The 14081-nt window shown below is 41.5% G+C and overlaps 1 protein-coding gene across 1 annotated transcript; it reads right to left on the reverse strand.

Moving 5' to 3' along the window:
* Positions 1-1273: 1273 nt before the first annotated feature.
* CASP8 (caspase 8) lies at positions 1274-13730 on the reverse strand. The gene is made up of 7 exons (XM_087819387.1): positions 13410-13730; positions 9815-9920; positions 8843-8984; positions 7322-7452; positions 5581-5722; positions 2759-3260; positions 1274-1535 (listed from the first exon to the last, which is right to left on the reverse strand). Exons 1-7 carry the CDS (start codon positions 13712-13714, stop codon positions 1400-1402), a joined length of 1464 nt encoding a protein of 487 aa, XP_087675513.1. The 5' UTR covers positions 13715-13730; the 3' UTR covers positions 1274-1399.
* Between the last annotated feature and the right edge of the window lie 351 nt (positions 13731-14081).

Genomic DNA, 14081 nt, shown 5'->3' on the forward strand with positions numbered 1-14081 from the left:
AAGGTATTCTGTTTTTACATCACATCTCCCAATTTTTAAATATGAACAAGTTTTTAAAAAATACAACTGTGTGAACCAACATTGGGAGGCTCAAGTAAAGTCTATCTGTGATCCAAACATTTTCCACCTGTGAGATGCCATTGCTAAAAAACAAAACAAGCAAAACAACCTCCTGGGAACAGTAAGATTAAATTATATTTTATTTAAAATGCTAGTGAAAAACTATTTTTTAAGAAAATCTTAGCGTTTAAAAAACGTTTTAAAAAATTCTAATTAGCTTTTAAAAGCATAAATGAAGCACAGCAATGCTAGCAAAAAATCAAATCAAACATGGCAGAAGCATACATATGCTACAAGAGCAGGAAGAGAAAAGGCTGAAAGGGGAGATTGGAAGCAGATTTGTAAAAACATTTTGCATTTATAAAAACTTTTCATGTAAGAAATAATATTTTCCAATTTGTATTTTAAAGAAACTTGCAGTAGGGTTCAGGGCATATTAATTATTTTGAATGAAAGTTACTTGAGAAATAGCCAGTGCAAGATGGACACTCTGACCCTGTTTTATTCCCCTGAAAGTTGTAAATAAATGTCCCATGTAAAAAGTACCCTCCCTGTAAGAAGAAGGTAGAAGACATCCATATTTTAGATATAGGGAATTCAGGGCCAAGAAGGCTGTATAAACAAAACTCGTGACTTCTTTACGAATTTACCACCCCAAGTCCAAACTTCTTTGTCTTACACATTCTTCACAAACTTCTTGTTATTTTGTCTAAAAGATATAAAATGTGCTTGGTTATTTCTTTGAGTCTCATATTTCTATGAGCTCCTATATTTATGAAAGTTAATTTTATTTTTCTACTGTCAATTTCTCATGTCAATTTAACTAATAGAAACCCAAAGAACTGGAAAAATGTTATTCCATATTATACAGTAGTACAATTGTATAGTAGTGTAGATGGCTTGGAAAGAGAGGGACTGAAAGTACATAACAAAACAATTCTTAACAATTTGAAGGGAATTAAATGAAATGATAATGGGTTGAAAGCAGATCAGATCTGCCACTGTTTTTGAACCATTGTGATGTTACGTTTCTTTTAAGCTTACTATACTTTTTGTACCTACTATAGCTTTTAAAACCCTCTTTATCAAATTAAAAATACAATTAAAATCATGCCTATGGCTATAAATATCTCTCTATTGTTGCAAAGTCAGAAATTTAGGCTTGAATTTGCATAAAACTTAAATTGTCTTCACTCTCATTTTCTCCCCTTCCTGCCATCGAAAAGGGTTGGGGGGGGTAGCAGCATCTATTAATAAATTAAGCATAGTGTTATGCAAGTAAACAATAGCATAAAGTGCAAGCATCATAATAAAAAATTAAGCATAGTGTTGTTGTACATCAATGAAGAGGGAAGAAGAGTTTTTTTCTCAGAGTGAAGGTAGGTTGTGGCATCTGCTTCCCCATGTTTTTCTTGTCATCCTTATTGCTCACTTCAAAGTTCACCTCAGTGAGGATAGTGAGAATATCATCACCCCTGAAAAACATAACATAGCATTGTGACCATCTGTGAGGGAAAAACCAACTGGTAAACCCGTTCATCTGCTGTGCTTATGATAGCTATTTCTCTCAAAACATCAGGCATTTGAAATAATAAGTTGCTAAACCAAGACGTACTACAGCTTTTGAGGTAAAGGAATTGTCTCAGAGCTTAATAACTTATCTTTTGTTTACTCAGGATCTATATAGACCATCAGAAATCTCAGTGTTAACATCAAATTTGGTTTCCTTCCCTCCCAATCTGTTTGTACCTCACTCTACTCCATGTACTATGTTACTTGCCCACATAATCACCTCAATGACCCCTAACATCCTCTGCCTCAAATTGTCATTGCTTCTGTGGATTCATCTATGATGCAATGGAACTTCAGGCGAGTGAAAAGTCAGTGTCTACTGCAGTCCCCTCACCCCTTTCTCACCAGCCTTGCTAATCAGTTTAATTGGGCAACCTGTTTATCCACCTCTGCAAATGGCCCCCAGAACCTTGCAGAATTTGTGGTTTCAATCTAAAAATGAAAACGTAGTGTTGATGTTATGGTTCACTCCTTTATTTGCCATGGAAAATTCTCACTCTTCATATTCTTAACACATAATAATACTGAACTAGAAGGAACCTGCAGAAGATTCTTTGCTACCCATCTATCAGTTGTGTGTGCATTTGGGTGAACTGTGACATACAAAACCATCATTTAACTAAAAGAAACACAGTTTCTAAATATTTAAATGAGGAAAGGATATTTCCCTATACTTTGTGGCTTCAAATCAGGCCAAATGAGTGAAACTATAAAGGGTTTCTATTCTTTGGTATTTATCTCTCACAATACACCAAGAGGGTTTGAGGCTGGTTGGCTATTATGGAACTTTTGACATTGGAGGATATGAAACATTGAAATGGGTTATTGCCTTTTTGGAAGACTTCTTAGAAGTTTCTAGTTGAGTTGGCACAGTCATGTTTCTGTCTGAAACCAGAGCTGGACTATATGACTTCACCATCCTTCCTAGCAATATGATACCCTGATTGTCCTTTGAGGTGCTAAAAGAAGGAAACGCCTCAGTAAGTATCTCAGTTTTTTCTGTCTATGACTAAAGATGTTAAGACTTGTCCTCTCTCCCACTTTGCAACTGACATGGGAACTGCAGCTATGCAACCCTCAGCTGGACATTTACAGATGAATAAAAGGTTGAGTAGGCAAAAATTACCTAGGGCATCTTTCTCTCAGGCTCTGGCACAGTGATTGGATATACCAGCTCCCCTCCATGGGGTTTCGGTAGGAAACATAGTTTTTCACTGTGGCCATCCCCAGCAGAAAGTCAGCTTCATCTGGGATATATCTCTTCCGACATAATGAGTCCATATCCAAGCAGGCTTCCTTCTCTCTTGAGTCAGCCTCAACAGCTATACGTCCCTGGTAGTTATTCCCTTGACAAGCCTGGATAAAAAAGATTTTGGGTTTGCCTGCAAGGGAAGGGCACTTCGCACCAGTGAAGTAAGAGGTAAGCTCATAGATGGAGGCTTCTTGCCCATCGGAGCCGTAGATGATGCCTTCATCTCCATGGGAAAGGATGCAACAGATGAAGCAGTCTCTCTTCTTGTGGTCCATCCTTTGGTAGTTTTTCAGAACCTCACAGATTTCCTTTGCTGTAGAGTCTTTGTAATGCACCGTCTCAAAATGAAGCTGACTAAAGGTGCTGAGCAAAGCCTCTGAAAAGTGAAATACAAAGTCATATTATACCACCATAATACCCAAACCACAGCCCAGAGCTAAAGAGAGCATTGATCAGGTAAGAATTTGAAGCAGAGCTTAAGAACAAGACCCTCTATATTAGTGGCTAGATTCTGCAGGCCTCTAATATTGACTGCCACCAGCTGAAAAAATTTCCCAGTCTTGAGGCAAACAAAAAAAAGGAGGGGATTATTGTTGGCCTGTCGTCTTATCTCAACTAGTCTACGAGATGAGGAAGCCATTATTTAGGACCCAGCGGTGCGGTCTCCTTGCTCTCCCAAGCTCGGCACTCTAGGCATGCCCCTTGTGCGGCTCATGGGGCCCGCCTGCTGCCGCGGAGCCCTGACTGCTGTGGGCCCGTTCGCGGGTGGGCTGACCCTGAGCTCAGCCCTGACCACGGTGTACAAGCTGACAAAGCAAAAAATGCAGGTTCTGACAAACCAAAAAAACCAAACAACAACAAAAATAAGAAAAATGGGGGGAAAGAATAAAAAAAGGAAAAGAATAAGAAAAGGAAAAATACAGAAGAATAAAAAAAAAAGTGGAGTTCGCCTCAGCAGCTTCGAGCCTGCTGTGCTCCCCCTTTGGTGCTGTGCGTGGAGACTGCTGGCTCCTGCTCCCGCACTGTCTGGAGCTGGCCGCCTGCTGTGTGGTGGTTCTGGGCCTCTCGGGAGAGGTTCTGTTGTAAGCCACTGTCGCACACTGTCTATTCCTGGCCTGCGGCAACCTGTTTAAAGCTGCAAGCGATCCAGTTTATGGCTGCCTCTGCTGGGCTGGGCTGCTCATGGGAAGGACCAAGCTGTGCTAAGGCCAGCTTTTACCAGGACAGGGCCCAGGGACTGGCCCTCAGGGCACCCCAGGATCCGCCCCATTCTACCCCACCTGCTGGCTGGCTATTAGGTTTAGTCACTGAAAAGGCTCAGTCACCGAAGGAGCCTCTGGCAGAACCGGGAGGATCTGTGAGGGGTGGTGCCATTCAGACTTCAGGGAAGATGGTGGGTGTGATCCCCATTCCAGGACCACATGTCTGAGTCTGTCCCACATTTTCCCCTGACCCTGGGCATTAGATCTCAAGACTTACTCAACCTATACAACTGCAAGTTTGTACCCTTTGGCAAAATGCCAGAAATACAAACAAATATTATTTTAATAAAAATGTCTTAATAGTAAATGAATGGAAATCAAAGGCCTGAAACCTTTTCCTCAGAACCAAGATGTATGATTATGAATGATGTAGTCAATGGACTTAAGCTCTTCGGCTTTTTAAAATCATAGATTTGTTTAAATAAATGTTAACAGAGACCTTTAGCAGAGTCCTGATGATTAAAATCAGCCTACCTTACTTTTCTAAACTTTACTCAATTTAAAAAATAAGTCATTACTGCCCTGGCTGGTGTGGCTCAGTGAGTAGAGCATTGGCCCATGCACCAAAGGGCCATGGGTTCGATTCATGGTCAAGGGCACGTACCTGGCTTGCAGGTTTGATCCCTGGCCCCCATTGGAGTGCATGCAGGAGGCAACCAATTGATGTGTTTCTTTCACATCTATCTCTCTCTCCCTCCCTCCCTCCACACACTCTAAAAAAAAAATCAATGGAAAAAATACCCTCAAGTAAGGATTAACAAAAAAACAAACAGAAGAAATTAATGTCATTACTTGATGCTATGACCCATAAGAACTATTTTTTAAAAGTATTTTATCAAATAAAAATTATTAATATTACAATGATTGGGTCAGATTATTTCCATTATTACTTTTAGTTGAAGCCATTTCTATGTTCACATGCTGCAAATTATTTTTTCATTTAACTTCTAAGTTCTCAATCTTAGATGAGACAGGCTGAGCAAAAGAATTTCTGCCTAGTTTAACATTTGAAAATACTATTTCTGTTGAGGACTCACAATTTCTGCTGCACTCTGTTATAAATGCAACTTCTGTAAGTGGTCTTGATACTAAGGCAATGTTTTCACACATTATAATAATACATTCCACAGAAGCACTATCCATTTAATCGAATTAAAAGCAAAGCTTATTGCTGCTTTTCAGTAGAAGCCTTTTAGTAAAATTTAATATTTTATCTTTAGCTATACATTGCTTTAATTTTTTAAATTAAGTTTAAAAAAGAAAAACAGAAAGCTAGCAAATATATAAGAATGTCCTTCACCTCCACAGGAAAACGTGCTTATAATCATTTTTTTGAAACATGCAGCCAGCCCTGTTGGTATCGCTTTTGTTCCCCCATTTGATAAAAACATAAATATTAGAAATATTTTACTTTTCTTTTGGGTTCTACTGTACCTGCATCCAAGTCTGTTCCGTTCCTGTCCTTCATTGTTTGAAGTTTGGGAATGTTCTCCCGTGCTTTGCTGAAATCGTAATTGTTAAAGATCACACAGTATCCCCGAGGCTTGCTTTTCATTCGATAAACTTTGTCCAATGTCTGAAAAACAAAAATGCAACCCAGGAGCTGACACTGTGGGTCAAACACCTGAGATGTGAACAAACAACTCCCTGGTGCAAGGTTACGCTGTCTCCTAAGCCACACTGGCCTGTAAGTGCTCCTTCCATGGCTCTGACCCAAAGTGACATTGTTTCCCTAACAAACTAGCTCATTTCTACCTAGTCTCCTCACACAGGATCCCCAGACTTCTGCCCCACCTTTAGTGTGTAAAGCCAATGTCCCAATACTTGGGCCTCCTGAGCACTTTGCACGTATATTAATATTGTCATCATAATGTATTGTCTGTTTTCATTTCTGCTCAAGGCAGATGACATCTGTGTCAGGAACTGGGATTTATTAATTTGTGAGAGTCCAATCAAGAGTTGCTCAATGAATGAATGTCTTAGGGCTGGCTGTCTTTGGGCTGCCCTTCCGTGACCTTGTGATTTCCTTGGCTATCTACTCAACTCATCCATGTTTCTAGGCTAACAGCTGAGGGCCTGCCCTTCACACATCACAAAGTGTCCCAGGACGTTTAAAGCTAATGGGTTAACCTGGTTCTCAGGACCACAGTGACTGGAGGAGAGAGGTGCGCTGGTCAGGCAGATCGTAGCTCTTGCGGGTTACAGTATCCAGACTCTAGTACCTGACAGACATTATCAGTCAGAGGCGCCCTAGTCTGTCCTGATTTTCCCAGGGCTGTCTCAGTGCTGAGATATTCAGCATTTATTGGGAAATCCATGCTGCTCCTCCAAGTAAAGGGCTCCTTGTTACAGGGGCAAAATTCTCGGCTCTATACTTAATAACTAAAACTTTGAGCAAGTTACCTACTCTGCCTTGCACCCAGTGTCCTTAGCTGTTCATTGGGAGCAGCACTTGTAGAGTGCCTTACTCTGCCAAGTGCTACATGACTTTGGTTAATCCTTGATCTTCAGACTGAGAGAGGTCTGGTCAGTTGCTTAGGAGCCCACTAGTAAATTGTTTCTCTCAAGCTTAATTTCAAGTCTCCCGCTGGACTCCTAGTGTTCAGGGCTTCCTCTGCTTCCTGCCACAGAGAGGAGTGAGTGAATGGGCTGAGTCAGAATGTGTTGGGTGACTTGGTGAAGGTTACGTAAAGAGGAGCGATTATGTGTAGCAAGGCGATTCCTGTATGGGCTCTCGGAGGTGAGAACACAGAGATGGCTAGATCATGAGTGTTTGCCATTTACACTGAGAAACAGTTGTGAAATGTGAGGCTAAAAGAAAAGGCTTTGCTTTTTCCAGTCCTGCTGGACTCTTCCCCCAGAGCCCTTTCCCATTCGGGCTGCTGCAGCCGCTGGAGGGTTTGGTAGGAGACCTCTCACCCCTCTGCTCCAACTGTTTCAATATCTTTGTCTTTAGTTTTAAAATAAAAATTTAACATATAAGAAAACCCAAGATCACATTTTTTAAAATTAAAAAGTCACACTTTAAGCTTGTTCTTTTGTGAATTTTTTTCTACAGTTCTCAAAATATTCACCAAGTTTCTTCCCCTTACTAGTTTATGTGGAAGCTACAAAAGCTAAGAGATACAATAACTAGAATCTCAATGTAAAGAAGTAATGGGAGGGTTCCTCGTACCTGCTGTGGGTGACTGTCCTGTTCCCCTGGTTCACTGTCCTGTTCTTGTGGCTTGAAGTCCTGTTCTCGTTGATCCAAGTCCTGTTCTCTTGGATAGTCTGACATTGACAGCATCTCAGGTGGCCCTCCCTCTGCAGGTAACTGAGACATATCTGGAACGACACATGGCAGAGAAGGTAGTTTAGTAAAGAAACATGTAGCACCTAGAGCAGCGTAAAGTCCCTTTTAAAAGGAAAATTCACCGACTGCCTTGGACTTAGTATCCTTACAATCCAGAGTCACATTCGTACTGCTGACTAACTCTGCACCTATTTCAGACTTGCTGGCCTGAGGCCACATGGTCTGTGTCTTTTTACACATCTTTTAGTGTGTAGAGAAGGTGACAATAGGTAGCCACTGAGCCTTCATACTGATATTAGGCGGCAGGTTCATTAAGATGTGGATATGGATGGTAAAAGGTTGCAGAGACGAAGCAATGAAAATATCAAAGAATAAATTAGCTAAATAAGTCTTGAAAACATCTCCAGGTATTACCACTTGAAAATTCATCTGGACTTCTTTCAAGATGTTAAGATCAAACAAACAAACAAACAAACCTCCCTGAGCAGACAAAACCAATTCAATCATACAAACAAAGTTTATTTTGCAAGACTAACTTGACCTTGTTTATGCCTCTGAAAATCATGAACAAAACTTGAACTTTTTTCCAAGGCTGATATGAGATAACCACTGATCAATCCTGTCATTTAAGCAAATTCTAACATCATAATCATGACTGTGAAGAATGAACCCCGTCCCTGCTTTCTCACTATGTAAGCTGCTTTATAACAACATACTCCTGAGCCTCATTCCATGCTTTGTTTTGAATGCTCCTGGTTTGCAAACTGTCATTTTTGGCGTGTGCACAATAAATTTTTATTAATTACTATAATGATTCATTTGTGGGGTGGTTTTTTGTGTTTGTTTTTTTAATACTTTTTTTATTGATTTTTAGAGAGAGAGGAAGGGAGAGGGAGACTGAAAGAGAAACATTGATGTGAGAGCAGAACATTGATCAGCTGCCTCCTGCATATCCCCTGCCAGGGATTAAGCTGGCAGTCCGGGCATGTGCCCCGACCAGGAACTGACCCCGCAACCTTTTGATGCGTGGGACGGTGGCCAACCAACTGAGCCGCATTGGCCAGGGCTGATTCATTGGTTTTACTTTCGCTATTTATGAACCTTTGACAAAGGCTCATTCTTCCCTCTGACATAGGGGTTTGTCAACTTAATAATACATTTTGCTGCCCTGGTGGGGTAGCTCAGCCGATCGGAGCATCAGCATCGTCCTGATCTGCCTGAGTTGCGGGTTTGATCCCCAGTCAGGGCACATACAGGAATCAACCAGTAGGAATGAACCAGTGGATACATGGATAAGTTTAACAACAAATCAATGTTTCTCTCTCTCCCAAATCAATAAATAAAAAAACTTTTTAGAAAAGAATACATTTTTCTGATTCCCAGCTATCAGGTTGTTTCTACCTCTGCTTAATTCTTCTTCATAATCGCTGATTTTCTTCAGCAGGCTCTTGTTGACTTTGTTACAGATTTTCTTTAGGGTGTCCAAATTTTTTTCCCCAAGGATGAGCCTCTTCTCCATCTCTATGAAAATATCAAGCAAGCTCTACAGGGAGGAGAAATAAAGTTAGAAGATGGAATTGGGCCATATTAGCTTTTAGATTAGATTTTTTTCTTCTTACTTTCACTTTCTCCAAACCAAGGGTCCAACCTAGCTTCCCAAGCAGACCCTGCTGAGAGGACATACTGGTTTTTCAAAGCCATTATACTACTAGGAAGGTAATTCTATGTTTTCTGGCCCAGAAATACAGAAGTGAGAAGACAAAGGAGAAGCCACATCAGTCCCCAGGACACACACACACAAATACCAAACACACACATAAACACGCACACACCCCATCACACACATAAAATAGCACCAGACATACACACAAAACTAGCACACCACACATAAACAGACATGCACACTCCCAGACACACACCACACACAAGCATGCGCGCACACACACACACACACACACACACACACACAATTCCAGGTCCCAGGTTGTTTTAGAAGCAAAGAAAATGTCTCAGGCCCACCATAACACACGCACACAGACACACAAAACCACACTAGACACAGACACCTGTCTTTCCTGGCTCTGCAGGGTCCCACATTGGGCTGGGTCCCACATTGAGCTGGGCCCCCACAACCAACCTTCTTCTTTTCTCCTGACACTGTCTTGCTCCTGATAATTAATTTGAGCAGCACTTCACAGTATACAAAGGAATGATATCTACAAGACTCATGCCTGACAGCTTTCTTCTTCAACCCAGGCTAAAAAATTAGAATTCAGGTTGCTTTTACCAGAATAGCCCTCTCTTCAGTTTCAGAAATTCCCACTGGCTGACTCTTCCTCAGGACTAAATCTTGGCCATGACACCAGGTCTTACCATGCTATCATCCAGTCTACATCTGGATATCTCCTGGCTCAAAAAAAATTTAAAGTCCTTCACTTCCGATTCAATTACTTCTTCTGAAATCTGGAGAAGCATGGCCCTGTGGTGGGAAATGGAGACACTTGAGAAATGCTTTCTTAAATAGTTTCCCATCTGAAACATATGAGAGACAGCAGACTTGATTCCAATGGGCTCCCTTCAAAATAAAGTCAGCTCATAACATGATGTATGAGTTGAGTCCTTGGAAAGAGGCTGGTGTGGTGACACAGAAGACTACTGACTCATACCCAACCACCCCACCTTTAAGAGAATTTGAAGTTCTACTAACATTGTCCTTCAGTTAATTTCAGTTACATGAATTGTGGTTTTCCTTTGTCTTCACTATCAAATCAAGACCTTCTTGCAATAAGAAAGTTTTTTGATTTTGGAAAATTATACTTTTCAAAATGCAAATCAGATCATCACTTCCTAATTAAAACTTGTCAGTGTTCTCCCAGCTGTTACCTTCAGTAGGAAGGCCAAACTTTTGGTCCTGGAATACAGACCTTTGTGAGTTGAACCCAGCCTACCTCCTCATCTTGGCCGCTCCTCACCAACCTCCCACCATCTCTTCTCCAAACACACCCAGCTCCCCTGCCCCTCAGCCCTTTATGCTGTTCCCCACCCCCCCCCATACACACACTCCTATTCCCTTGTCTATTTTCAAACAGCCGCTCATCCACTAACAGCTCAAGCACTGCCTAAGTGACCTCAAGCACTGCATTCCCCCACTGTGCCTTTGTATCGCCCAAAGGGTAACATATAATGGTCTGTTTATAAAGCTGTTCAAGTCCCCTGAGAGCAGGGTCCATGCCCTTTTGTTTCCATAAGCTCAGAGGGCTGTGAGGTACAGTGTTTAAATGCAGGGCACCCAGACTAATTCTACCACTTATGAGCTGTGTGACTTCAGACATGTTACACATATTTGTCTTCATTGTAGACTGCAGATGATTCTGTATCTATACCATTGGAACGTGTTGGAAATTACATGAATAAGTTTATCTGCAGTGCTTAAACCAGTCTTTGGCAACACACTAAGTGCTCAATACACAGCATTATTATTTGCTAACCTATGGTAGGCTTTTGGGACATGCTTGTTCAATGAACAGAAGAATGTTTTATAAGTCAGCAAACCTTTCATTATTATGTTGTAAAGGAAATAACTTTAATACAAAACCACGTTAGCATCACCCTAGCCAGTCTGGCTCAATGGTTACAGTGTGGGCCCACAGACTGAAGCGTCCTGGGTTCAATTCCGGCCAAGGGCACGTACCTCATTCGTAGGCTCGATCCCCCGCCCCTGTTGGGGTTCATGCAGGAGGCGACCAATCGACGTGTCTCTCTCACATCGATGTTTCTCTCTCTCTCTCCCTTCCACTCTCTCTGAAAAGCAATGCAAAAAATATCCCCGGGTGAGGGTTAAAAAGCAAACAAACAAAACCATGTTAACTTCAAAGTTAAATTAGAGAATTAAAAGTCTGAAAATAAAAATAGTGTAGAAACAGGAGTTTCTTCACATTATCATCTGCTTCCTCCCTCTCCTGGAATCTCTACCCGAGAAGTATTTTGCTAAAGTTTTCTCACTTTGGCCAAGACTGGGTCCAATGTAAAGCTAGTGCTCCTTTTAACTTTATTACAAGGTATTTTGCACTTTTACTTTCCTCATCACTGAAATCTACTGGTTTTCTTGTACCATCACTGTCTACAAATAAACCTGGATAGTTTATAAGATACTTATTTTATAGGTAGCAATTATAATTTGAAATTTGAAGTGTCTAGTGTTTTCTTATAAATGGAAAGCGACCACACTGGGTTATTTTTTATTTACTAGTTAATGATAAACAGTTACGAATAAGCAATAGATTGTACTTGTGCTGGCTCTTTTTCCCCCCAAACTAACATGTGAAATATTTTAACAAACAATCCTGCCCTTGTCAGGGACCCCCTGGCCCTCCCACAGAAAGGTACAGGTCATTGTCTGGCATTGGCAGTTTGCCTCAGTCTAACTCAACCTCCAGAAGACCAAGGTGGTAGGCGCAAGATGACACGCCTTCCAGGCTTCCTAGTTCTGGGGATGCTGTTTCTGAGGATTAATTGGTGCCTAGTTTAAGAATTCCTTAAAAGAACTTCACAATCCTACTAAATCAAAGTTACCCAGTATTGAATTGTCCCCTCCTCCCCTCTCCTTCCCAGTTCATGCTCAGCCAGAATACATCAATGTGACCTTATTTAGAAAAAGGGCCTCTGCTGTTAAAATGAGATCATACTAGATTTGAGTGGATCCTACTCCAACGACCGGGTCCTTATAGGAAGAGGGAAATTCAGACAAACACAAAGGGAAAAATGGAAACTGATGAAGCTACAGGACGAGAACCACCAAGGGTTGCCTGTTACCATCAGAAACCAGGAGAGGAGCATGAAATAAATTCTCCATAGAATCTCTAAAAAGGAACCAATCCTGTTGACACCTTGATTTCAGAATTTTAGCCTCCAGAACTATGAGAGAATAAATTCCTCTGCTGTGTTATGCCATCCAGTTTATGGTGTTTTGTTATAACAACCCTAAGACACACATACACCCAGAGTATCTCTTTTGTCATTTAAAATCAAAATGGTCAAGCTTCAAGTAGAGAAATGGATGACAAGGAACATGACAGAATCTCAGGTCTCTGCAAATAGAAAGACCAGGGCATTAGCAGACCAGTCAAGCAGAGGACAGTAGCTTTCAGCCCTGGCTGTGAGGACTGAGTGCTGCACATGCCATAGTTACAAGCAAGCAGAGACAGTGGAATGGGCCATGGCCAATGTTTGGGTGGAAGTTTCCTGAAAGGAAAGCTAAAAATAAGTATCTGAGAACAGGGGATGGTAATGTGCTCTATTTTTAAAGTCTGAAAAATCACAGAGATGTGACTTATCACCGCTAGGCCACCCACTTCCCCACAGGCGAGGAAAGGCTGAGCGGCAGGGCCTTTGGTAGGACTGACGCCCGTCACCCTTGTTCTCGCAGCAGCAGCTGGCCTCACAGGGGCTAAGCAGCCCTGTGGGGTCTGGCCTAACAAATCCCCATTGCCTGGCAGCATATACCTCATTGGAGGATTTTGTAATGCACGTGTGGCTAAAAGCATGAAACTCCATTGAGAATTTCCAAAGTTGCCCACAAACGGGAGGAGGATTTCAGGGTGAAAGTAGTGATACTTTACCCAAAATAGACAAAGTAAGCTCACAATGTGGACATCAGCAAAGCAGAAACACCAAGATAATAGACACATAACACACACACACAGAGAGAACATTTAGAAAAAGTCGATTTTACTGTCAGCATACTTATAGATAATGTTTCACTTTGAAAATTTTATTTTATGGTTTTAGCTCTTTCTTTTCCCCCCCTGAATTATACATCAGGTCTCTAAATTTCTTAATCTAGCCCTGATAGGACATCTTCCCAGAGCCTCCAAAGTCATACTACATCAACAACCTGCAATCAACCCTCCCACAAAGATGTGTCCACTCCCCGCATACCTCCCAGCACTCACACTACAGAGACTCCCACCTGTATGTAGAGATCTGACCCCTGCCTGATGTCTGAAGCTCCCTTTTCATCTCTTCCTTGCTGGTGTTCAGGTACTTTTCCAGTAGATCCAGTCTATTAATAAGGAATAGCAGCTCTTTCAAGAAGGACAAGTTGCATTCCTCCAACATTCTTTTTTCCTGGAGTCTCTGGAACAACATTAAGGCATCCTTGATGGATTCCTGCTTCTTTTGTGGTATGTAGTCCAGGCACAGAAACTTGAGCGAGGCCACCTCCTCACTGCTCAGAGCTTCCCCAATTTCATATAAACAATTGCTGAAACTCATGCTTGTCAGTGTTAGTTGAAAACAGTTGTAGCCTAGGTCAAAAAAAAAACATCATGTTCAGATGAGAAAGAAAAGTACCATTAACCGGTTTGTTCCCTCATCAAATGCTATTACATCCACTACAATACATGTCAGACATTCTGCTGTGGCTACAGGGAAGAAAAGCCAACGGGACAAGCCCCTTCTCTCAGGTTGCTTGGTGTTTGGGAAGGTCGATACACAAACTAGCCAATGCTCAGAGAGTTGTGAGCAGGATGCAGTAGGAATAGTAAATGTGAAAATCCAGTTGGAAGCAGTGGTTTTCAAACTCTGCAAAGCTGACGAACTCTTTGTTGAAGTCTTGCTCAGACTCTCCCTTACCTTAAGA

The sequence above is a fragment of the Miniopterus natalensis genome, chromosome 8 (genome assembly GCF_054644295.1).
Source record: "Miniopterus natalensis isolate mMinNat1 chromosome 8, mMinNat1.hap1, whole genome shotgun sequence".
Lineage (NCBI taxonomy): Eukaryota > Metazoa > Chordata > Mammalia > Chiroptera > Miniopteridae > Miniopterus > Miniopterus natalensis.